Here is a 27328-nt window from a genome sequence, read left to right on the forward strand (position 1 = left end):
AGGATATCTGTAATGTATTAGCTTACTTTAATAACATGCTTGTAAAGGACATAAGGGCTGACTTGAATTACTCTGCACTACTAATAAGCCTTCAATATTTTTTCAACTGCTATAGTAATAATACTTTCACCATAGAGGCTGAAGGTGAGCAGGGTTAAATGTTGATTAGCAGCAGGATCTGTGAGCCATATTAGAGATTAATTCAAAGTCAAACAATTTTATATAATTGTTTTCAGTTTGGAAGATGCACATTTTGGTTTAAGTTACTTTCACTGTTTGTCATACAGCAGTTTACATGTAAGCTCCATCAGTATTATTTTATCGTTTACATGTCAGTCTGTATTTTCATCCATCATCCTTAAGGCCACACAACTCCCTCTCTCTCTTTTCTTGATCGCCCTCTCTCACATACGGGAGAACACTTCACCGTCCCGCTTCATTGTAGGATTTCTGCCATGTCTCGACTTTAGTTTGACCATCTCTGTTATTAAGTTATGGAATACTAAACACATAAGTAATTAGATACCTTACCGTTACTGCGCTCATAATGAATGATAAGAATAAGAATAATGCGTATTGAACAGGTTTAATCAATTAGTGATTTTATTTAAGGCACAGCAGTTACAATGGTCAAACTACATTAAAACAGAATTGTCCGCATTTTATCTTTAATAGTTACTAACATTAGATATGTTAATGAGATATGGACCGCAAACAATTTTATCCCCTGGTTTTCATTTTTTTAATAAAAAGTTCTTACGTTTTCAGGGGGGTCGGCCCTTTTTCTAGTTTAGAGCCCCTCCAAATGTCTGTGCACGTCCCTGCTTGTCACAAAGTATTATTACACGACTCCAAATAATAAAACATGGTATACATGTTAACAAACACCTGTAACATATGGGAGTTAGACTAATATGTAGTTATTCTCGACTTGTTAGCCCCCCGTGGTGTTTACTGCACTGCACTGTGCCGCTGCTCCCCATCCACGAAGACTTGCATTAATTAAACAGGGAGCTCTCTGATTGGCCGGCTGAGTCTTCCTCTCCCCGGCTCAGCAGCTCATTGGTCGACCGCTCTCTTGAATGAAGCGCCGCAGAAACGTGCAGACAGGAGGAAGCAGCCGCAGGGAGGGACCGAGGCACAGCAACACGACCGGCGGATGGGCTGCGGAGGTGGTCAGACACCGGTTATCTGTCGAGCAGAGGCGGCTGGCTCTGTCCCAGAGCTCGGTGAGAGAGTGAATGAGGTTGATGCTGCTGTGCTGCACCTGGAAGGACGAACGCATGGGAGAGGAGGAAGGTAAGGACCCGCGAGAGGAGATGCATGCGGCGGGGCGGGAGATGCAGAGACAGCGAAACAAAACACAGGATGCTCCACCGAAAGTGGATATAAACATTATGTTGTCCACTATTTCTCTTACTTTTAATATCGTTTATTGTTAGTCACACACAGACAGCATTGTGTCTCCAGGCAGCTTCAGGCTGTATACCGAAACTGAAGCCCTGTTTCCTCGGAGTTGATGCATCCTTCATGTTTGGATGCAGTGTGCACCCTCAGGCCATGCACACTCAAGGATAGCCACAAATGTTCTGCTCATAAACAGGTTGTTACGTGTATACATTAAAATGAGGAATCTACGGGGTTCTTATTTCAAAATGACAGGCAAGGTGTAACTTTGGATATTGCATCCAAAGATCCTAAATAAAAAACAAACGTATTATTTGATATGTAGCTGCACATATACTGATAGCCTTAAGATGAATGTTTGCCCACCTCTCTATCTCCTGTTGTAAATGGTATTGGAGAAATATTCAGTGTCAGTATGATAACATCCTTTACCTCAGTTTTTTTTTTAAAGAACACAACTGAAGTCCTCTTGAAATGGAGGTTTTATGAGATGATTAACTAAAGAGGGAACAATTAAATCAATAAAGTCCTGCTACAAAAAGTATACGTTTTTTAAATGTAAATCTAACCTTTGCTCTTTTTCTTATACATTACTTTATTTAACCTTTTCTGCTATTCAAACAAGAAAAAAACGTTGTTTGGTTGAACTTTTGAATGACGCAGGAAGTAGGAGTATTTATTTTTATTGCATTTTGGAAAACATTGCTCTACAATAAGATTAGGTATTATGTGTGCATCAATGTAAATATTTGCTGAATTCAGGCTGCTGCACATTTTGAAGCACACTAACAAGTTCACAGACCTGACAATAGAGCTTTTATGTGATGATTCACTTGCATGAGGAACTGTGTGAGTAATGAATAAGTTGGGACAACCGGTGCTGCTGCACAGGTTACTATCAGTGTGTGTGTGAGGTGTGTTTGTGTACCTATACTGAGGCCTTTGCAGACTGCAGATGACAGGAGGACACATTTATCACAGAGAAAGGTGCTCCATAATGAAGAGATGAGATACAAAGATATCAATTAGTAAAGATGTGAGGTGAAGAGAGAGGAGAGAAAAGGCATTAGCGCAAATCAGACTGCCTGCGAGTCGATATGATCAATAAAGCTGCATGGAGGCTCAAGCATTAAACTAACAAGCTAAACGCACCAAACCTCTGACAGCACAGTTTTCAAATTCAAGAGATGGACGAATAATATAAGCTGCAACCTTACCCTTTCCTGTGATTCTACATTAATACACTGATATATTTCTATATTCTATGTTATTATATCGAATCTATGAAGGAAGCAGATGTCTCTGAACTGATCTGTGGCCCACCATTTAATTTGTATAAATCTGTTTGCATTTGACAGATGGCAAGCAGCTACATTTTGCTGTGGGTGTGCAGAAGAACTTCTACACACGTATTTTAGTTTTAGCTGCCTCTACAATATGCCACCAAAAGCACCCAATAATGCAGTTAATGTTGTCAATACAATGTTGTAGTTTTCCTACATTGGAATTTGTTGGAAGTAATGTAGATGATTCCCACATTTGTTCAGAACAAGTCTCATGTTTCAAGCTGTTAATAACATGTATTATACATATTGTAATTGTGACTAATTCTAAGTCGCTTCGGACAAAAGCATCAGCTCTCTGCTATGTAATGTAACAGGATGTATCTGTCTTGATTTCGATTTAGCAACAATTTAATTTATTAGCAATTAGCCAAAAATTCATTTTATTCATCAAGTAAAGTACAATAGTGTAACAAAGGAAGAGCTCTTTAGATATTATTGTTAAATTCTTCTTCTTAAACAAAAGGTTATGAATGAAAAAGAAATAAATCGCCTGCTGACTGACACTATGACTGTCTGTCAGACATCTGTGGACGGGGAGAGAGAAATTAAGCGTGTTTGATATCTGGAGCCTCAGTGAGGATTTGCATTGAAGTCCAGATAAGCACAGCGATAACAGCCCCATGCAAACACACTACAGCATTTTTTACATCCCATCAAAGAACTGTTGTTGGTTCTATGCATAATGAAGTAATTACTACTGGGTATCTGTTCGTGCTGTGACCCGCATGTCTTTGTTTCAGCTGGAGGAAGTTTGCCCATCTGCACGGGATGCAAACAGAGGATCTACGATGAGCAGTACCTGCAGGCGCTCAGCTCCGACTGGCACACCGTCTGCTTCAGGTACAAACTCTCCACCCTCCAACACGCAACACAGCAGCTTGATCTCCTCATCTCTCTCTTTCTCTCACCTTTCTACTGTCCTATACAGGCAGGACAATGAACATAAAAGTAAAATAGAAAAGTATTCAAAAAGATAATAAACTACATTTGATAAATAATGACATTTGAGTAGTTTGGTTGATGTTAAGCTGAAATAATTATGGATTGATTTTCACAAGATTAATAAGCTATTTTCAAAATGTTAAAGCTGTTATAGAGCTGGGTTCAGCGTCTCAAATATGAGCAGCATATGAACAGCAAATGGCGTTTGGTTTTGAGTTGGTTGTTGGTTAAAATTCATTTTCAAAACTATTTTCAGGCAATTAGTTCATCAATCAAGCTAATAGTCAGCCAATGGATCAATAAAGCAAATTGTCGTATTTTCTTCAATCTGGCCTTTGCTTGATCCAACCCTTTTATTCTTCTGCATGTCATCAGGCACATCTGCATATATGTGTGCTGTTGGCAAGTTTTTGTTGTGCATTTATTCTCATATTCACACCGTTTAAACCTCCTTCTTCAGTCGACCTTCACCTGTACTGGTAGCAGGAACATAATGCTCTGCCACCTTCTTGTATTCTATTGTGAGAAACTCAAATTGAATAGCCTCTGTTCTTCTTTCTCAAGAGTCTTTCCCTTTTTGTGGTCAGTATTTTCAGGAGATTTCATGATTTTTCTCTTTTCGCTGTCCTTGTCTTTGAGTTGCACCCGGGTTCAGAACCATTGTTTTTCAGACCACTATTGTATCAGGCAAAGGATAGGTTGTAAACCTGAAGCATTATCTACTCCTGTGACTCACCTTTATTACTTGTAATCATCAAACACCAGAAACATCACAGTGGGTTGTAAACTGCTCACAGTAACTCCCCTTCAGTATCATATGTATGGTGTATTATACTCTCCTGATGTTATAATGCATATTATGTATTTATATATTTTATTGCTCAGCTCATGTAAAACATTTGAGTTTGTTTTACTGTGTATTTGATCAGTGAACCATCGTGTTGGCTAGATATTATTCTAAGCTGTTTGCAGCCGTCTTCAGAATTGCCCAATTAGAAATCTGTAATATGACTAATATAATTTTTGTTGCTATGGCGTCCTCAGCAGCCATAGAAACAGATGCTCATTTAGACATCATTATTGAGCTTTTTTCATATATCAGGCTGGAAACCTGTGTATTGTTTAATGTTTTATAAAATGTAAAGATACCTAATACCACGAGACACTCACCATCGCTTCCTCCTAATCAACAGATATAGCTTCTGTTGTGAGACCTGTATCTGCTGCTCTAATTAACATTTCCACAGCAGGAGTGTGTTTGGTTTTACTTTCCGACGGTTTTGTTTGGGGAAGAAGGAGGTTAGAGTTTCAGTCTCTGGCAGGTTTCTCTCAACATGAGGTGCAACGATTAGAACTACACTATGACTAACTATTCATTTCATCGTAACGCTTATTTGCAGAGTGGCTGTGAATAAGAAGACTGTTTGTAAAATGTCTTTATGTTTCCTCTCTGGTGGGTTTTGGATCTCGTCCTGCGGCACGTTGAGCGTGTGGGCAGTGAGACTCCATGTGTCTCTTTGTGTGAAAGAAATATACTGTTTGGATTTTAAGCACAATGTTGATTTTTGATACTGAGCACAAATCTAGTCTGTTGAACTGATCTGATTTTAGAAAACGAAAACATTTTGCTTATTGAAATGCTAGGGACCATAAAGTGCATATCATATATTATTATTTAGTTTGTGTACACTGCTATTAAACAACTCCTGCCTTTCAAGAATACATTTTTGTGGGAACATATTCTCACAACAAGGTCCATTAAATAGCTGTTTTGCAGCTTTACACAGTATTACACAGTGAACAAAGGAGGGGAGAGAAACTCCTTCTGGCATGAACTGTGAGATTGTAGGACTTTGCAGACCATTTACATGCACACAAACTTACAGTATGACACACTACAGGAAAAGGAAAACCCCAAAAACCAAATGAAAAAAAAATGTAGTGTCTGTCACTAAATCTTCACATCAATAGTCACTCTGGGGTCATATAACACATGAATATAAAGAGATCCACAGATGGTGGAGACAAACAGATCGATTCTTTCAGCAACCTGAGGCTGCAGCTGTTTCTGACATTTTAGATTCTTATACTTTTATTTCAATGCAAAAAAAAGTGATCTGATGAGATTCCTCTTACTAAAACTGAAAAGCTTTTTTTTGGTATCATGTTGCCTACAGAGCAACCGAAATTCCATTTTATTTAACAATAAAGAAATGTTTTTTTATTTTGCTTGCTTCACAACATTCAGAAATACTTGTACTTTGTACTACCTACAAAATATGAATCTGTGATTTAAGCTGCAATCTGTTATATTTGACATGCTATGCACAAATAGATTAATGTTTGGGGAGGACCCTTCAGTGCCTGTCTTCCAAACCAGAAATGTCTCGCCTTAACCTGGCGCCTACATTACCCAAAATGCAACTCGACCACAAACTGTTCGCTCTGTGTTTTGGCTGTGTTATGCTAGCAGCTTCTGATGTAGCCTTCAGCTGCTAGCATAAAGCAAAGAGGACTGCCTTAATGCCGTCTTTCTCACTTTTTATTTTCAGCAGATTTTATTGTCAATTTCAAACTTGTAGTCTTTTTCAAATGGACACTGAATTAGGTGAAATCGATGTATCATTACAATTTAGTATGAGGGGACTTTGCAGCTCTGCAGCGTCACAATATTTAATTTAGAAGGGGTGTTGCTACATGGGTTTTGGAAATGGCTATGTTGATCAGATTTTAAGTTAGTAAGCTAAAAGGAAGTACATTTTGCGACTCTCAAATGTTTAGGAAGTCTGCAGTGCATCATGGCAGTTGATTTTGACAAATCAATGTTCTGTTCCGCTCTGTGAATCTGAGCTGCTCGGCAGGTTGTGGAAATCTCACCGCTCAGTGTGTCATTAATGATTTCCCCCGACCGGATGTCTGAATGGGAAATCTGAGGAGGCTGCTCTCAGGGCAGGTTCTGCAGTGTGTGTGTGTGTGTGTGTGTGTGTGTGTGTGTGTGTGTGTGTGTGTGTGTGTGTGTGTGTGTGTGTGTGTGTGTGTGTGTGTGTGTGTGTGTGTGTGTGTGTGTGTGTGTGTGTGTGTGTGTGTGTGTGTGTGTGTGTGTGTGTGTGTGTGTGTGTGTGTGTGTGTGTGTGTGTGTGTGTGTGTGTGTGTGTGTGTGTGTGTGTGTGTGTGTGTGCAGATAGGGAGTTGCATCTTGCTGCCTCAGCGTGAGCGAAGGATTGGAGTTTGTCTCAGCAGACTGTGTTTGCATTTCTCTCTTTCGAGTCAACTTATTTGTGTGTTTACACCTTTTTGATTTTTTGCACGTTCATACACTTTGAAGGAAAATGAAAGCTATACTTTGCATTTCCTTTTTCTATTTATTGTACCGACTCCATCGCACTCTTTATGAGGTGTCAGCTTTAAGCACATCTCCAAGTAGTGACACCGAATTTCACTAATACTGTTGTATGTTAATTAAAAGGAGTGAAGCCATGTGAGCAGCTAAGTCTGTAAAAAAGAGACTTGTAGTCTGCTTGAAAGTGGTGCATCCTCCTTGAAATATTCCTGGTTTCTTGTAGGGCTGCTCGATTATGGCAAAAATCATAATCTCGATTATTTGGGTCAATAATTGTAATTGCGATTTATTAAATGCGATTATTCATTTACTTTGAAAACATCCATTTATTGTACTTTAAAAGAAATACAAATAATAATTTGAACTTTTTAACTGTTGAAATATACGTTCAGGGTAATCAACTGAAAAACCAATACAAAATAAAATAAATTATACATTCATGTCTACATCTAAATAAATAATATCAAAATAATAAATACCAATAAACAAGATCAACAAACATGTTGCAGTGCACAACCTGAAAACTCCTTAACATATAACCAACATTTTGGTAAAACATATTCAACATATTCCACTCAGTTAAACATTAAAGGCTGGCCCACCCTCATGGTCCAGAAGTAACAGGAAATAAATGTTGAACTACAATTTAAGGCCAAATAAAAATGTTTCGGCAACCATGGCAAATGCTGGTAGGGCTGCTCATGTCATCTCTTAAGGATTTTTTGCTAGAAACACCAGCCTGTTTACATGGTCTGGTTTCAGAGATGAGCGCAGGCAGGTGACAATATTGGCACCTGTACTGAAGACTAGGCTCGATTATTATGGCAAACGATTATGGCATTATTTGGGTCAATAATTGATATCACGATTAGTAAAAACGATATCCATTTACTTTGAAAACATCAATTTATTGGAGAGAAAAAAAATGTAACAGTATGTTTTTAACAGTTGATTACCCTGAACTTTAAGTATAATTCAACTGAAAAACCCAACAACAAAAAAAAGTATTTAAAAAAAATAAATAATCGTTTTATTTCGATTACGTTGTTTTCGTAATCGTTGCAAGCCATAATCGTAATCGCGCTTAAAATACGATTAATTGAGCAGCCCTGGTTTCTTGCTGCGTCCCTCACCATGTCTATATTTCAGGGAATCTTTTTCTGACCCAGTTCCACATCCTCAGGGAGGAGCCGCATTGTCATAGCAGAGGAGGATTTAAGAAGGCTCCGCTAGTCAGACAAGACTTCTGTGGAAAATTGAGCAGGGGGACTGGGGGAACGTAGCTTAAACCCAAACAAAACGTGTCCAACTGAGCCCAGTGCTGCCATGGAGTGAAAAGGAAGTGGAGATAATCAGAGAGGAGGGAAATGCAAAATGAAAGTGCTCAGAGTGTAGTCTGAAGTATGTAGGGTCCTGTGGGTAGAGAGATAAAAACAGCAGCATACAAACGGAAGCCTTCATGGGAAAAAAATGTCACCATGTCTGACTTCTGTTTGTCTCTAAGCTCAACTGTACACGAGGGCTGCGAGATATGGCCAACATTTGTTATCCTGTTCATAGTTCAACAACCATATATTTATATCACAATATAGCATGGTTTTGTAATAAGCAAATAAATGGTTTGTATAAAATAACCAACTGCTAAAGCCTAATTAATACGTAATACTTTGTACTTAGTAAGGACGAGTCAAGTCATACTTTTGTATTAAACCTGGTTTGTGATAAAAAAAAGAACTATATTTCGTTTTAAAATAAACATTTTTTAATCATTTGTTAATTAACTAATTCTGTAAGGCCGTGTGGTCTCAAGAGCTCTCTCCAAGAAGCTGCTTGAATTTTTTTTTCTTCACTGTGGATTTGAGGGGATTAAGTTAAAGTAGCTCTTGACATTTGAGGAAAAATACCAGCTGTAGTAAGAAGGTGTGAAGCATCATTACGAGAGGACTCAGAGGCCGTTATAACCTCATGTTGCCTTATGGAAACCAACATCTCTTTGGTTTTCTTTGGAACAGAGTTAGCGTGTTTTATTCCTGTCTTGTTACTTGCAGTCATTATTTAAATTATATATGATTAAGAATCATCAGATTTTTGCAAAACATTTTTCATGTCCTCTTTTCTGTAGCTATTTAAGTAATGAAACACCTTTTTTATAAATGTGCATTTAACGAGGTGTTCAAAACTGAGAATCATCATCCTATAGATGTGCTTGTTTTTGCCTGTAGCTGCAGTCTCTCTGCAGTACAGTGCAGCACCATCCTGCTCCAAATAAAACTATTGCTGCTGCACGTCGCTGCCCTAATAGTCGTCCCGACGGACTACAGAGGGGTGTGCTTCGTTAGCACTATAGCTAACAAGCTCTTTTTACATCCAGTGTGCATCTACTGATCATACGCAGCATTCTAACATCAATGGTAGCTTCTTAGTTTGTACTATTATGAAATTATTCTTTGAAACTGTTCATACAAGGCCGCCCTCTTCAAGGACGAGCTGTCACAAAGCCTGCCGCTCCTCCCCTGCCAGCTGTACAACACATTTCTGTCCCTCAGCATCAGTGTGAGCATTACTGCCACTGTCTAAATAAGAGATAAAGATCACTAAATAATTATAATCATAGTCATGCAGTGAAGCCTCCTCTGCACCACATCTTTCCTCACGGCTCTGAAACAGTGAGGTTTGGCTTAGAAACACACAGCATGAAGAGCTGCAGTGACTCAGCTGTTTCTCCCTGCAGGTGAACTCTGCCCGGCGACAGCTGCTGCAGGACACGAGGAGGATTCACAACTCCTCTGTTTCCAATTCTCTCCTGAGCTGAGTCAACAGAAATAAATCCCAAAGCCGGTTGAAAGACGTTAATGAAGTGAGACTGGAGACAGCCAGAATACCAGTATCAGAAATCCATTATTCTTCCCACAGCAAACGGACAGTGAAAACAAAAGGCAAAATTGTGATTAGTATAGTATCATATTAAATAGATGCTTATTTACAATGAGGTGTTACAAATAATCACAAGTAAGGAGCTTGGTCATTTGAGTGATGATTAGCTGCAAGAATTAATACATTAGTTTATTAACGGTGGAATTAGAATTAGTCTTTGTTGTGACTGGATTTTAGGCTTTTTTTTAAAAAGCAGAAGTTGGTAACTTAATAATGACTTTTTCTTCAAACTGTCACTAGATTCTCAAATACTGCGTGATCATGTTCTCCTCCACTGCTCCTAATGGCATATACAAGATTCGTGCTCTTATCATATATGATACAAACAGAAATATCTTTGGCTACACACTGGGTGTGTGTTGAATACATCCAGAAGTCTTTAGCATCATGTTGGGCTGTGGGAAATTATATCAGGCACCATATGTTTTAAGAGGTCGTGAATTAAATGAGTGGAGAGGAGGTGCAAGAGTTTAATGCATGATGGATAATAGGAACATTTGATTTGTGCCGCCAGAATCTTTGAGTGAATTGAAAAGTGCAGGAAACGGGGAGTTCACATTACAGGGGCATCTTAAATGTGTTTAATGATAAGAAATAGACAGCCGTGACGTGGGAGTGGCAGTGGACAGGAAATAGTTGTTGAAGAAGTGTGACTTCTCTGTGCAGCTGCATTGAGAGAGGGAGAGAGAGGGAGAGATAGAGAGAGGGAGAGGGAGAGACTGGTAGAGAGAGGGAGAGACAGATAGAGAGACAGATAGAGAGAGACACTGATGGTTGTGACAGTGCTGCTGGTGGAGTTAAACTTCAGAGCTGCTGACATGAGTCTCTCTTCTGTCCGTCAAAACAAGAGCGACATTGCTCCCACGGGCGACGTGTCAGCAAAGAACCAACGCAGCAAGAAGACACTCAGAAAGTAAGTAAAGCGATGACAGAACGTGGCTGAGTGTGTGTGGAGTTTACAAGGATGATGTTGATCAGGGCTTATCAAGTTACATTTATACAAAACAATCTTAATGTAAGCAACATTTAATCACTTGTTCTGGGGCGTTGGCTGTACCACATGGTCCTCTTCAGTAGATGGAGTTTGTTAAGAGTCTTTAGATGTTTGCACTTTACATCAGACTGATAACTTTGGGGTCTTGTTTATAAAATGTGTCTGTTTTGTAGAATGAGGCTACAAAGGTTTTTTCTAAATCCTTTATTCTGATAAATATTTTCTTGACTATTCGTATAATCATTGGGTTAAAAACATGTTAAAAAATGTCTTGTTTAGCCGGCCCGGCTAAAATAACTGGATGGCCTACCTGCCTGTCAGCCTTCCATCTGTGCACAAACTTATCTCGTGCCCTCATTGGTCATGTGTCGTTCGTGTGTGTTGGAGGAGGGGCTCTGTGAGGAAGGATTTTTTTCGGCTGTGTATTTTCAAATTCTAGCGCACTCGAGCTGGTTTCTCCAAAATTACCTACCCCACCTTTAAGTTTAAGGTATTAAGTTATTTGCTGCTAAAGATTATTATGGATTAGTTGGGCAATTGTCTTGATTCATAATGAATAATTTGGTCTATAATGTCCAAAACCTTAAATGTATTAAATATACAATCACACAAGTCCATGAAGAGCATTAGATCCTCACAACTTGGACACTAAAACAAGGTTATTAGAAAAGTGCCTTTTTGTTTTTGTTTTAGTGCTTAACCAAAGTCTTAAATACTACTAACCCTGATAATACGCTGTGTGTCTGTGTAATCAGTCAGGTGGATCAGCTGACTGTCTGTTTCACTTCCCCTCAAGTTTTCACCCTGAAGCTCTTAAAATGACATACATGTAAAGCACGAAAACGTCATTCATTGTTTAAATTACTCTCTTCATTCAAATCTACAGGGTTGTCTATGTTATCGTTGAATGTTTTCTCCTAATATTATATATCATCGTTGTTAACCATCTTATACGTCTGTTTATGTGAGTAAAAATACTCAAGGATGACTGCAGCGAAGAGGCTGCTGGTTTTGCAGACAGAGATGCATCTTATCAAAACGTTGTATAGTCTTAATACACGGCCTGTCTGTCTAAATCAGGGGTTGGCAACCCTGTGCTCTGAGCTTAGACAAAAATAAGAAGGAAATAAAATAAAAGTATTTGTAGGACTATTTGTATTTTGTTGCATGGTTGAAAATGTTTCGTATCTTGTATTTTGAGGTGACACAAAAATAAAAAACAAAACGGTTTTAATTAGGTCAACTAAAATATGCGTCACATCCTGCTACGGTCCCGCGCAAGCGCCTTTTCATGGAGGTGAATAACCTGACCCCCGGCTCGATGAGCGAACTATGGATAAAACAAAGAAAAGTACCGGAGGAACACAGGATTTAATTCTGTGTGGACAGAGTTATATGCTTTCACAGCAAACGATGCTGGTTTACCGGTCGGCCTATGTTTGATACGTAGAGAGAAGTTGTCAACGGTGGTGCAGCCTTTACGTATCGAGGAACAGCAAGGGAGAGGAAGACAGCTGACGATCAATGGGGTATGTAATTTATGTTATTTCAGAAAACACTTTTTGTTATATTCCATGGAATGCTCTTAACGTCCCGATAGCAATGAATATATTAAATGCTTTGACAATAAATACATACAAAAATTAATCTGTGGAAGCCGTAGCGCTGTAAAAAGCACGACCAATCATCTTAGCCGGCCCGGCTAAAGTAACTGGATGGCCTAACTGACTGTCAGCCTTCCATCTGTGCACCAACTTATCTCGTGCCCTCATTGGTCATGTGCGCGTTCGTGTGTGTTGGAGGACGGACTCTGTAAGGAAGTCTGAAGGAAGAGGCATTTTTTTTACGGTTGTGTACTTTCAAATTCTCGCGCACTCAAGCTGGTTTCTCCATTCTTACCTACCCTACCTTTAACTCTTTTTAGGGTGCAGCTATATGTTTTATTTATTTCAAAGTGGGCCCATTTTAATAATATTTGTTTCCCTTCAAATGTGCAGAGGACTCCCCAAGTGCTGTGTTTAATTTATTTTAAAGTAGGCCTGTGTATTATTTTTAATTCTCCTTGTAAGAGTTCTTTGTTTCTTATTAGAGGTTAACAGTTTTATATCATGTAATAAATAGCCTAATAAAGGCTAAAAAAAACTGTAGTTTTTGTCTGATATAACAATATAACTATGAAATATGTTTTGCGGCTCCAGACAAAAACATTTTTTGGAAAAAGGAGCAAAATGGCTCTTTTGGTCAAAAAGGTTGCAGACCCCTGGTCTAAATGAAAGATAAAAAATGCACCTTCCCACAGCCTTTAATGTAGAGTAAAGACAGTGTATATTCTTCCCAGCATTTATATGAATATAGAATTTTGTAACCTAAAACTTTTCTACTTCTTTCGTTTGAGCTCTTACTGTATGTAATAATATGATACTTCAGGCTGTGAAATGCAAATTGACACAACATGTACCATGTTAAGGGATGGGTGTCGTCTGAAATGTATCGATTGCGATTAGTGCTGCACGATTAATCGAAAAAAGATCGTGATCTCGATTCAGACACCTATGCGATCTCATTTCTAAATTACGGCGATCCTATGCCGTCATGCTGATTATTATTATTATTATTATTTTTTTTATTATTTTGCTTCTGAATAATACCAACTTGCAATGTCAATCATACTTAAACGATGTAAAGCAAATATACTCTATACATTTAACATTAAAGTACCATGATCGCATCCAAATGGTAGTGTCTGTCTCTCCTCCTCTCATGCAGTGGTAACGCTGCAGCCACTAGTGTTGCCAGTTTTTGCGGAAGGAATAAGCAACCAGGTCTATGAAAACAAGCGCAAAAGAACATGAGCACTTTAAACCTATATATGTCGGGTCGGCTATTTGAAAATAACCTATCTACAAGCTCACAACCGCAACAACCATTATTACTTACTACCAAGCAACTTTACAGAAAGATAAGCCCAATGTGGCTTATAATAAGTATACCTGGCAACACTCACTGACTGCAGCACGTGAGGGCAGTAGCCGGCAGTATGTTTACAGAAGCGTTAGCATTAGCACTGATTAACAAAGAGTAACGAGAGCAACTAGTAGTACAAGAAAAACAGAAATGAGTGACACAGAAATGAGTGACAAGGAGGTCGAGGACAATGACAACAACACCGATGAAAATCCCGCTGGCGACTCTGGCGAGAGTGAGAGGGAAGTTGTGCTTGTGCCGAAAAAAGGACCAACCGCCCACTGACGACCGGCCGTTCTGTGATTCTCCAGAACACACAGATGGCCAGTCCCCCCTGTATTCCACCGTCTGCCCCGCTGGTCTACCGCGTTTAGGAAGTGTTAAGCAGAGCCGAAATTGTGTATTTTGTATGGGTACCCGGTACCCAGCATTTTCTTAGCGGTTCTCATTTGGAACCGAGTTTCGGTTCCCAACCCTAACCATGTTGTTTGTAAGCAAGATACATATAATTGTATCATGAGAAAAGAGTCCTGTTCTGTTGTTTGACCTCTATTCCATCACATAAATGTTTATTTATATATATATATATATATATATATATATAATATTTTATCTACTGTAGCCCGTCATTGTTGCACTAAAGTCAGTTAGATTTTTGATTCAAGCTTGAACTCATCTTCTTCTTCCTCGGCCGTACGTCACCAGGGTTCAAACCTGCTGATAACATTTTCAGAGAGGAAAAAGGAGTTGTCCTCTGTTTTGATTAATCACCTGTTCCCGAGCGCCAACCTTTGGCTCTCGCTACAATACTTTAATCACACGTTAAAAATTCAATTTTGTTCCAGTTTGCACTAGATAAACTCCAGAGTTAAACCCTGCGTGTGATTATAGAAAAAAAGATTAACGCTCTAATTTTCTCTTTACTTTGTGAGTCCTGTCCCTTTTTATATTTGACCTTGAACGTTTCACTAGAAGTAAGCAGAAACAAGCTTTGTTAGCACTCAGAAAATGTAACATACTTCATACTTACTTTCATACAATGTAAGCATGAACTCTGAACTAAATGCTTCAATTTGGAAACCAGCAATTGTCACAAGCTGTGTTCTGGATCAGACCATTGAATTTGAAAGTTACTTTCCTTTCAGCACAGTATATTAGATTCCTTTGAACTTGATGATTTTGATTTCTGTTCCACCTGTTAGTATTTCAGAGTATAATGTCTACCCCACTGACAAAGTTCAACTTGCAAAAACTCAAGAGCTTGCGCCGGCGTCTTGAAGATAAATCTGTTGACATTATAGCACCTTTAGGACTCCTGTGTTGGCTTGAGTCAAACATTAAAGGTCGTTCTTGAATTCCACGAGGCTCCGTTTGTGCTGCGACACACAGTGAAGTCAGCCTGCACTGTGCTGCGGTGATCAATCAAAGACAGCCCAAGATGCTGAAAGATCATTTTTTATATCGATTTTTGTATTCTACCATTTACCTCAGGATCGTTGTGATGCATAATGAAATAGTTGCTGTAATAATAGCTGTCCTCCTGTGAGCACTACAAACCATTGTGCTGTGTTTTGTGTCTGATAAGACTATAAACACATTAATCTGTTACTCCTGAATTACCTTGACTGTATTTCAATAGACTTGTTTGAGACAACCTTTGACAGATTTGTGTCTGCCTTAGTCAAGACGTTTATGTCATCATGTTAACAAAGGGACAACAAAACCTGTCGAAGTTAAGAGGCTGCAGTTTCTGGCCCCACAGTTTCTCTCCACTGATTTCAAAACTTCAGCTCTTGGATCCGGGTCCCCTGCTGATTGGTTCAGATGTTAGATCAACTACATTACATCTTATGGAGACGTTTAATGTTTGGTTTAATTGGAAAGAAATAGATTTTATCAGTCAAACGTTGATGCATACAATATTTGGCGGTTCCAGTCTACAGTATGAACTTTTTTATTTAATTCTTGAGATATTCAGCAACACACATATTTGCTAACAAGTGCGATGCAAGAATTTTTAAATTACCTTACAAGACAGTAAAGGAAGAATATAACTCTCATTATACTTGAGTAGAATGACAGTTAGCAAGGCTTAAAAATGTTATAATACGATACGGTATACTTTATTGTCCCCGTAAGGAAATTTGTTCTGGACTCCGTCCTGCAGTTCCGCATACATGTACATTTACAAACATAGTTCAATCAGGAGAGACATGATGTATGGAATACATATTTATTATCGGTCACATTATATCAATGGAACATAATGATGACAGTTCATCACAAATGAATGAATGTTGTTTTGGCGATTAGGCCCAAGTTTTAGTAGGATATCAATCGGGAAGGGAAGAACCATTTCCGATGAACCCCCCTGGGTCTAGACACTGGTGGTGGTGATAAGTGGTTAGGTCCGGTTGGAAGGGAGGAGGATAAGCTTGGCCCTGAGTTGGAAGCAGGAGGCGAAGGGGTGGAGGAGGGTTGCGCGTTGACACCTGGAAGACAGCTGATAGAACAGGGGAGAGCATATATAGAGGGGTTAACAGGTGCGATGATTAGCCCTGTAATGAAGGGGCGTGATAGGTTTAGCTGAGGAGAGGCGCTCCCTGTCATTTAGATGCAGGGAGCAAGTATTGCCATGACGCGCAATACGGAGTGTTAGGTCTTCCTGTCTGAACTTGCGCTAAGCTTCATTTCAATCAGGAGAGACATGATGTATGGAATACATATTTATTATCGGTCACATTATATCAATGGAACATAATGATGACAGTTCATCACAAATGAATGAATGTTGTTTTGGCGATTAGGCCCAAGTTTTAGTAGGATATCAATCGGGAAGGGAAGAACCATTTCCGATGAACCCCCAAAAGAATGCAGGATGAAGTACTGAATGTGAATCTTACCTTGCGGGATGCGGCGGAAATCTATGGATGAAAAGGAGGTTAATACATGTGAGGATATAAGCGACTGATGCCTCCCGGGCATCCTTCCTGGACGTACAGGGCTTCCCGGCCGTACGGGGCATCCCGGACAGACGGGGCAACCCGGATGGGGCTTCCTGGACATACAGGGCGTCCCGGAAGTACGGGGCATCCCGGAGGGGGCATCCTGGCCGTACAGGGCGTCTCGGACGTACGGGGCATCCCGGGTGAGCGGGGACTACCCGGACGCACCGAGCGACCCGACCAGTGCCCCGGGTGCCCGGAACGTGCGAGGCTTCCCGAATGTGCGGGGTAACCTGACTTTAGCAGGGAAACATAATACGGACCGGAGGTTTCACGACCCGGACATACGGGGCTTCCCGGAAGAACGGGGCATCCTGGACATACAGGGCAACCCGGACATACGGGGCTTCCTGGCCGTACAGGGCATCCTGGATCGTACAGGGCATCCACACAGGGCTTCCCGGACGTACGGGGCATCCCGGAGGGGGCATCCTGGCCGTACAGGGCGTCCCGGACGTACGGGGCATCCCGGGTGAGCGGGGACTACCCGGACGCACCGAGCGACCCGACCAGTGCCCCGGGTGCCCGGAACGTGCGAGGCTTCCCGAACATTTTTTGCGGGGCAACCTGCTTTAGCAGGGACACATTATACAACCCGAAGGTTTTACAGCCTGGACATGCAGGTTTAAATAACAGAATTGAACATGAGCCGTAGGGCAACATACGTGCTGACATGCTAAGAACCACCACCAGTTATATGCATACGTACCAATTTGTTTAAGGTTGGAGAGACCTTTGGATAGCCAGCACGGCATTGAGGTCAGGGCGGATGTAGGATGAGAAAGCGGAGGAGGACCACCGTCCGAGTTGTTGCAGGGATGAGGACGAGACGCCTTGATTGGCAGCGGAAGTAGCTGCGCCTATTCTGAAGGAGTGCCCCGTGTATAGAAGGGGTGATAACCCGGATTTAATGAGGACTTGTTTTAAATAGACATTGAACTGTCGTTGCGTTTAAAGGAAAATTCCCTGAGATAAGGAATAATGGTGAGAGAGGATTAGAGGTAGGTCTAAGCCGTAGAAACTTGATCATGGCCTTATAAGGGCAGAACTGGGAGTCGATGCGGGCGGCGATGACGGAGCAGGCGCCGCCGCATTTGGAGTGTTTAAAGATATAAACTAAAGTGGCTAGCGTGAAAGGATATGTCAGAAAGCTGACGTCTCGATTGGAATCGAAAGTAAGGGAAGCTGTGGTAAATTCGCCTGGTCTGAGAAAGGCATAAAAGCTAGGAGAAATAGAGCATCGAGTAGTGCATCGATATAAGGGGAGAATAACCCACTTCTAAGTTTGGAGAGCATGAGGCGTAAAGTGGAAAGCGTAATAGGGCGTCTCCGGTCTAAGACGGGGGAAAAGTTTTAATGAGACCTTTGAGGATGAGTTTGACTGACTGGTTTGCGAACAGGCTGGGAAAGCCGAGATCGGAACGCGAACGTTAAACTGAACTCCTGCTAAGAGGCCCCGGATGTATTGGGGTTTGAGGTGGCGATCAGTGGCGCAGTAGCACATGAAGGCACACACGGTGGAGATGAGAACAGGTTTAAGTGTGATGCCTACGGAAAAGCAAAATGTCGCAAACATTCTCCAAGTGAATCATATGTTTTGAGGGTGGACGCGCTAAGCCCTTCCTCATAGACCTGCTGATTCGAGGTGCCTTTCTAGGGGGCTTCTATTTAAGAGAGAGAGAGGAGATGCAGGGGAGGAATCCTGACGGGTTGAGTGCTGGCTCCTGGGCAGAGGTTCCGGAACGTCTTGTGGGCTGACTGCGGTAATCTATGGATGAAATGAGAGATTAACATGTGGATTAAACGATCTGCCGGAATCACTGCCGGGCTTACTGTACATCATAAGATGCTGACCCGAAGGTCGACGGCCGGAATCAGCGCCGGACTTACGAGAACGCTACCACTAAACAACGGCCGGAATCGCTGCCAGGCTTACTGTTCTCTGCTGGGCTTACTGTACATCATAAGATGCTTGACCCGAGAGGCACCGGCCGGAATCAGGCCGGGCTTACGTACTACCACTAAACAACGGCCGGAATCACTGCCGGGCTTACTGTACATCATAGGATGCTGACTCGGAAGTCAACAGCCGGAATCAGCGCCGGGCTTACGTGAACACTACCACTAAACCTTGCCGACACGATGGTCGATGACCTGCGATGCAGGGTTAAAATGCACAGATGAACACTACCACTAAATGTATAAATACCAGGAAAGAGAGATCTTGGATGGCCGTCTGGTTGTTGTAGGGATGAGGAATAATTACCTTGATTGCGGCAGGGTTGCTGCACCTATCCTGGATGAAGCCCTGGAATGCTATTAAGACACCACCACCAGTTATATGCATGTTTACCATAGGTAAACTGAGAGATCTAGGATTGCCGGCACGAGTCGATGTCCGGGGGAAGAGGGAGATGTAGACAATGTAATGCAGCTGTTAGCTTGAGTACAATGAGACATGAATGTTATATCCTGGCTTATCGTAAGCCATGTGAGCATGACCAATATAAATGAGACAATATGCGCAGCATAAAATGATGTATGCTTAGGTAAATACTGAAACATGACCCATGATATGGGACTAGCTTAATTAGCAGTTTAATTACGCCACGGTGAGACATAGATGCACTTGATTGGGTGATTAGACTGTCTTCTATCATATTACGTGAGCTTCTCTTTCTCCCTGAAGAAACTCCCCAAAAACCCCACGGATGGGCAGCATCAGTGAATAAAACGAAGACTCATTGAGTGTCTGAGTGAGTAGATACGGCCACTGCTAATGTGTGGCGTTAATGCGGGTGGGGGGGGGGGGGTTGAAAGATTATTTTCCATGTGGTTCCTGGCGCGAGGTACTGGCAAAGCTGCGGTTGCGCCTGGGGCATACAGACCTTGGATGAGCGTCCTTGCAGGACTGCAGATGTGGAGGAATGTACGATATGGGTGGTAGCAGACGTTTTCGTTAAAGTTATGATAAATCTCTCGTCTTGCCTATGCTGCACCTGACGGCTTTGACTATTATGCCCGGAAAACAGCCCAACAAAATAAAATACTCAGTTACCTCTAATCATTAACCCATGTTTGTATAATTTAGTGAACTCTGTGTGTTGCTGCTAGCATACATGACACCTAACGTGAAAACGTTACTCGTGGATGGGGCTACAGAGCTGCTAGACAGTCGAAAACGGTGCATTCCTTTGTCTGAATGTGCTGCACTTTTGATAAATATTTAGACAAAAGCTAAACTCTTATTGCACTTAGGCAACGAGCATTCTCCACGTCGAGACGGGTAAAGTTTAACCACACCTCGGAGCGCGTTCTCTCCGCCACCTCCGCAGAGTGCTCCGCTGCATGGAGCAGCTGCGTGTGTGTAAACTGCCCCGCCCCCTCGCACGCAGACCGGGGAGAGAGATCTCGTCTGATCGAAGATACATCATAGACGCATTTGTTTGTATTTTGCTTATTAGAAATGAGTTGGCGCCATTCATTTCAGGTAACGCTGTGTTGAAGCTTGAAACTGCGTTAGTTACTGAGCATTGTAATGGGTAGTAATTACCCGACTGCATTAATAATGCAAGTAATACGTTACTGAAACTCCATACTGTAACACTGCCAACACTGCCTGGAAACTCACCTTACCCTGAACTAAAGGTAGCAATGCATCGTATTGAACTTCCTGTCGGCTCCCAGACCGTAGTCGAGGAAAGGGGGGGGGGGGGGGGGGGGTGACTCTCTGTCGTCTCCCAGGGCAGAAGCAACACGCTTCGGGTTCAATAACCCATTTTTTCGGAAAGACTGGAGAGAGGCGAGCTCTTCTTGGGAGGTCGTTGCATTTATTTAGCTCTTCTGTTTCGTAAGATCACAGAAATTCCTTTTTCTGCTGCCTTGTTTACTTCTAGAAAACATGAATCCCGCTCGCTCTACCATACCATGCCCAGCACACCTGCACGCGCCACACCCCTCTCTTAAAGGGGTAGTGATCTCGCTCTGCATGCCCCGAATGTCATGACAATATAACGAAACATCTCGTGAATTTGCTGCAACTGCCTTTAGAGGTGAGGCGCAGGAGGAAGTAGCTCCAATGGGATGTAGCTTGAGCCCTGCCTGCCTGCAGGAGGGGTTGTGGTTGAAGCCAGAATGGGTAAAGCTTCGCATGCGATGAGGACCCGTTCCGCGTGAAGCCGGAAGCGCCGCATTTGAGCGGCCATGAAACCAGTGATACCCTCTTGAGAGACTGAAGGCGTACGTCAATTGTTTGGGTGAAGTAGCCCGTTTCCATTAAGCTGGAGGAACTTCCGTGGAGCCCGATTTCCTTGTCTTTTCCTCCCAAGTCCGGGTTTGCGGGCGGCCGGCTGGAACCGCTAGCCGACTGGGGAATGCCGCCTGTAGCTTAATCCGCCAGACTGCGGAGCTGATGAATAATGCCTGGAGCTGGGACGAAGCCCTGCTGCTGCTTGCGCGTTGACACCTGGAAGACAGCTGATAGAACAGGGGAGAGCATATATAGAGGGGTTAACAGGTGCGATGATTAGCCCTGTAATGAAGGGGCGTGATAGGTTTAGCTGAGGAGAGGCGCTCCCTGTCATTTAGATGCAGGGAGCAAGTATTGCCATGACGCGCAATACGGAGTGTTAGGTCTTCCTGTCTGAACTTGCGCTAAGCTTCATTAGACATTAAGAGACATACACATGTCATCAGTCATACACCGTTTGAACAAACACAATACACAGACGCACATACTGACAATGGCAATCTATTGCACAACCCTCATGGCCAACATTTAAAAAAGGCACTAGTATAATTAAATGTATTCATTTATAAATGTTCAGAGGTAAATGTTATAAATAGTAAGAAATAGATGTTAAATATTTGTTTGAAAATATTTATAGATAAAAATATTGAGTGATATTGCTTTGTTTTCAGTAATTGGTAAGCTGAAAAAGCCTGTTTGATACTGCATTCATTTTGCAATCATTTTATTTAATTATTTCAGCCCTACATGGGTCTGGAACTCAGCTACCTGAACTGACTCTGGGTTGATTCACCCTCCGGGGTTCCTTCGCGTGTCACTATCCTCTGTTTGTGGCTCAGCTGCTGGAGACAACGCTAAACTGTTTTGTGAAAGCGACCTGATAATGAACAGGAAATCTGCTGTCTCTGCTGAACAACACTCAACATGGTTCCCAGAGCTCGCTGAAACCTTTTTATCATTTCCTCTCAGAGGAACAAGTGAGACGGCCCGGACCCCTCTGTCCTGACAGGCCGTCAGTCAGGGCGGCTTAACGCTCACAAAGGAAACTGCTGCCGTGCACATCATTCACCCAGAGCCTGCCAGCGCTCCTGTTTACCCTCTGAATGGGCCACCGGGCCACTAATAAAGATATTCTCTCGCACAGCAAACGCAGAGCCAAACTGCAGATGGGCACGGCTTTAGCTACTGTTTAAAATGCACACCATGCTCTCTTTTTCTGTGGTTTAGTTCGTTAACTGTAGCAAAACGTTCCTCAGGGGTTAATGATGCAGAGCTTCTGTTTGCCAAGGTCAAGGGAAAACACTGAAGCTTGATTGGCTGTTGGGTTTCGAACCCCGAACAGAGAGAGGTGTGGGGGTTGGTGAGAGGTAATGCTTTTTATGAGAGGGTGACATCATCGCTATGGCATTCTGTGTTGCCATGGAGAAGTGGGAGGACGGGAGGATACAACAAGGGGAACAAAAACAGGCGCTCATGGGAACAAGATGAATGTCCTTGAGAGTGTGTGTGTGTGTGTGTGTGTGTGTGTGTGTGTGTGTGTGTGTGTGTGTGTGTGTGTGTGTGTGTGTGTGTGTGTGTGTGTGTGTGTGTGTGTGTGTGTGTGTGAGGGAGGGAGATTCCAACCACAAAAGGGAAACCATTTTTTATTTTTAGTATTTAGTTATTTTCAGATTACTGTCATAGAGAAGTAAAGAAACCAGGAAGAATATTTACATTTAAGAATATGATATTTATTGCCTTTATTTCTTAATATATGAGTCAAATCAATAATTTATTATCAAAATAGTTGGAGGATAATTGAATAGTTGACTAATGTATAAGTGTAACACACACAAACACACAGGTACTGTACGTTAATCCTTTAAAATAAAATGGGGTGAAAATCTTGGCACTGGACCAGGAATCTCCGTCTATTTATGTCTCCTCTGAGAGGAAAAGAGAGGGGTCTCCCCCAGACAGTCTGCCATTTCCTCAGCTTGACTTTCACCCCCCTGTGTGTGTGTGTGTGTGTGTGTGTGTGTGTGTGTGTGTGTGTGTGTGTGTGTGTGTGTGTGTGAGGGAGATTCTCTTACCCACAAACCCCTTGTATTTTCTTTGTCTGTGAGGATTTCTGTGTATCCTGCAGAGACAGTAACATCAACTGAGCACTTTTTCATGAAATAGACACATTTGTTTCCATCAGACTCGATACGCTCAACGTTTATTGTCCAATCCTCTTTCTTTTTTTTTTTCTGGAAGGCACAAGCAGAACGGTGTATTATTGGATTATCGATCAGAAGTACTCAAAAGCATTTCTGCTGTCTTTGCAGATAGAAAGGAGACGGATGTCCTTCTGAGCTTGGCACAGATGATGGAAGACTTAATAATTAATGAGGACATACACATGTGTGTGTTGGGGGGGGTTGGTGTTGAGAGGTGTGGCTCCTCATAAACCTTTCAGCTTTGCATCTGTCCGTTGATAGTGCTCGCACCTCCACCAGAACACACACACTGTTTCCTTTTTACTCCTTCTGCTTCCTGCAGCCGTGTCAGCCCACGCGTCATTTAATGACCCGTGGCCCTCACACACACACACACACACACACACACACACACACACACACACACACACACACACACACACACACACACACACACACACACACACACACACACACACACACACACACACACACACACACACACACACACACACACACACACACACACACACACACACACACACAAAATGCTGACCAGAACTGGATGGTCAGCAAGGTTTGTGTGGGAGGCTCTGGTTTGGTTTCATTTTACTGTGAGGCTTTAAGGGCTCATCTTGAAACAAATCACACTGAGATAAATATAATATAGGAGCTGCATGTTTGCATATAAGAGCTTTTACACACTGCTTTGTTCAAATAAAGCTGCACCTATTTATCAATTCATTGTACAACAATAGTGAATATATGTCAAGTGGTCATTTCAAGCTGACTGTTTTTCTTTGGGGGGGAAAAAATGGACAAACTGGAGTTTACGACAAAATTGGTTGGTGAACAAAATAAGACTGGATGTCTGCTCCTTTTACAGAGCTATTGCCTCCGGACTGCAGTTTCATTCATTCTCCCCGGACCACAGGTCGTGGAGGAGGTATAGTGACGGTCTTTAGGAGCAGTTTATACTGCAAACCCACACCGTCGATCTCATTCTCCTCCTTTGAACTGAGCCTGTTTGAGATGGGACAGATTAATCCTGTACTATGTGCGGTGGTCTACCGACCGCCCGAGTACAACAACTATTTTATAAAGGAGTTCTCTGAACTATTGGCCGGTATCGTGACAAACTATGACAGCGTTTTGATTGTCGGGGATTTTAACGTGCATGTCTGTTGTATTTCTAAGCCAATAGCTAAAGACTTTCTCGATGTTGTACAGTAGATGCTTTTAACTTCGTATCTGGCCCCACTCAAGAGCATGGGCACACATAGACCTAGTTTTATCCCATGGTCTGCCCATTTCAAATGTCAATGTGTGTGATGCAGCTTTATCAGATCACCTGCCTGTGTTATTTGATTTTATTCTGCCCTGTCATGCGCTTCTGTCCGTCACGGTCGTATGATGAAACCTTCCACTGCTACTAGTTTCTCCCCTGCATTTGTAAACATAGCCCGGTCTGATACTATGTCCTCTGACTCCCTGGACACTGAGCAATTAACCTCAGCCTTTCTCTCTACCTGCACTGGAGCTCTTGACATTGTTGCTCCCCTGAAATTCATGCGCCCCAGAGCTAAATCTGAACCCTGGCTCAATGACGTCACTCGTGCTGCCAGGCGTGAGTGCCTGCAGGCTGGGCGCAGGTGGAAGAAGGACAAGCTTCATGTAACTCATGACATTTTAAAAGAGAGTTGGAGAAAGTATCAGAGCATTGTAAAAGCTGAAAAGATGAGTTATCTTTCTGATATTATTTCTAGTAACTTAAACAAACCTTGTGTTCTTTTTAAAACCATTGATGCTATGTTAAACTCTCCTTTATCCACTTGTATTGAAGCTTCAACTGAGGTTTGTGAAACATTCCTCTGCTATTTTATAGACAAGATCTCCACTATTAGAGCCTGTATCTAACCACCCTCTTTTGACCCCTCCTTTGACATCACATGCACTGCTGTCTTCCAGCAGTTTGGACCTGGCTGTGTCGTTGTCATCTCTCAGTGACATTGTTACTAAATTAAAACCCTCATCCTGTCCCACAGAACCAGTCCCTCCTCAACTTTTCAAAGAGATATGGGACACTATTGGATCTAATGTCCATACAATTATAAATAGCAGCCGAGAGTCTGGTTCTGTGCCAGTTTATTTCAAACAAGCGGTTGTGGCACCCCTGATAAAAAAAAAAAAATCTGGACACTTCTGTCTTCTCAAATTACAGACCCATCTCTAAGCTTCCTTTTATCTCAAACATATTGGAGAAAACCGTACTCTTACAGCTGCTGTCTTTTATACATGCACACAATATGTTCGATATTTTTCAGTCCGGTTTAAAAGCGCTTCACAGTACTGAGTCTGCCCTTCTAGGGTATTCAATGACCTCCTGGTCACTACAGACTCTGATGACTCTGCCATCGTTATGCTCTTAGACCTCACAGCTGCCTTTGATACGATTGACCACTCCATCCTTATCTCTCGTCGAGAGCACTGTGTGGGTATCAGGGGCACTGCCTTTGAGTGGTTTGGGTCCTATTTGTCCCAGAGATCTTTCTCTGTTACGCTTGGTGACTTAACATCGTCTTCTGCCCCCTATCCCCAAGTTCCCCAAGGTTCTACTTTGGGGCCCATTTTATTATCCTTATACCTTCTCCCCCTTGGACACATTTTTTGAAAACATGGCGTCTCCTACCACCTTTATGCGGACGACCCCCAAATATACCTACCCCTAAAAAAAAAAAACCACCAGCTCTCTGATGCCCCTGGTTGACTGTCTTAATGACTTAAAGGCCTGGATGGCGCTACACTTTTTAAACATAAATGAGGTCATTGTATTTGGACCAAATGGTGATGTCCCTTCCATTGACCTGGGTTCCCTGCAACCGTATGCAAAACCCATGGTCACAAATCTGGGCGTCAAAATCGACAGTGCTTTTAAATTAGATAAATAGATAAACTCTGTATTTATCACTTGAGGCTCCTGTCCAAAATTAAACCGGTTTTATCCTTTTTAGACTTTGAGCGTGTAATTTATGCCTTTGTTTCTACGCATCTAAATTACTGTAATGCACTTTATGCCGGCCTAAACCAGACCACGCTGGCACGCCTGCAGCTGGTACAAAATGCTGCAGATCGGCTGCTTACAGGAACACGCAAGCATGAGCACATCACACCAATTCTGACTTCCTTCCACTGGCTTCCTGTCCATTTTAGAGTTCATTTTAAGATGTTATTGTTTGTTTTTAAATCGCTTAATGGGCCCTCAGTACATCTCTGACCTCCTAAAGGTGTACACCCCCTTAAGGGCTTTGAGTTTGGCCGATCAGCTGCTGCTAGTAGTCCCTAAAACCAAGAAAAAGACCAAGGGAGATCGAGCCTTCTCAGCGCCCCCAGGCTCTGGAACGACCTGCCCCCCCCCCCCCATGTCAAATTGTCGCCCACCCTCCAAACTTTTAAGTCCCGTCTAAAGACCCACCTCTTTTCCCTCGCTTTCGAGTCAGTCTGAGCTATGTTTTATCGATTTGTATGCCTTTATTGTCTGTCCTTAGCCTTACCTTGTATTAATTCTTATGTGTGCCTTTTATCCTTTTATCTTTTCTTATGTGTGCCTTTTATCTATTATTATAATATTATATTTTTTTATAATGTTATGTTTGGTGTGAAGCACTTTGGTAAACCCTCTGTTTTTATTATGTGCTATACAAATAAAGTGGATTGGATTGGATTGGACTACAGTATAAGATAAGGGATTTTTCTCAATATTAGTTTGACATGTTATTGACCAACAGTCAATCAATTAATTGAAGAAGCTTAATGGCCACTCAGAGAGCGCACTCTTCTGTCAATGCTGTTTCCAAGTGATAAATCAGCATCTGCATCAAAGTGTATTAGATTCTTCCTTGGCCCAGCCCTGATTCCTGCTGACAAACAACCAAACTAAACCACAAACTATTGCAAGATAATTTGTTAA

The 27328-nt window shown here is 42.0% G+C and overlaps 1 protein-coding gene across 2 annotated transcripts in view; it reads left to right on the plus strand.

Annotated features, from left to right (window-relative positions):
• The first annotated feature begins 1121 nt into the window (after positions 1–1121).
• limk1a (LIM domain kinase 1a) overlaps positions 1122–27328 on the plus strand; it is a 59304-nt gene continuing 33097 nt past the window's right edge. The window contains exons 1-2 of one of the 2 annotated variants that reach the window (XM_034097235.2): positions 1122–1299; positions 3494–3593. In XM_034097235.2, the coding sequence (XP_033953126.1) occupies positions 1242–1299; positions 3494–3593 (158 nt within the window). In that variant the 5' untranslated portion in view covers positions 1122–1241. Of the gene's footprint in view, positions 1300–3493; positions 3594–10537; positions 10883–27328 lie in introns of those variants that run through there. The other variant, XM_034097237.2, reaches the window with a different exon arrangement.

This window comes from Pseudochaenichthys georgianus, chromosome 13 (assembly GCF_902827115.2).
Source record: "Pseudochaenichthys georgianus chromosome 13, fPseGeo1.2, whole genome shotgun sequence".
NCBI lineage: Eukaryota > Metazoa > Chordata > Actinopteri > Perciformes > Channichthyidae > Pseudochaenichthys > Pseudochaenichthys georgianus.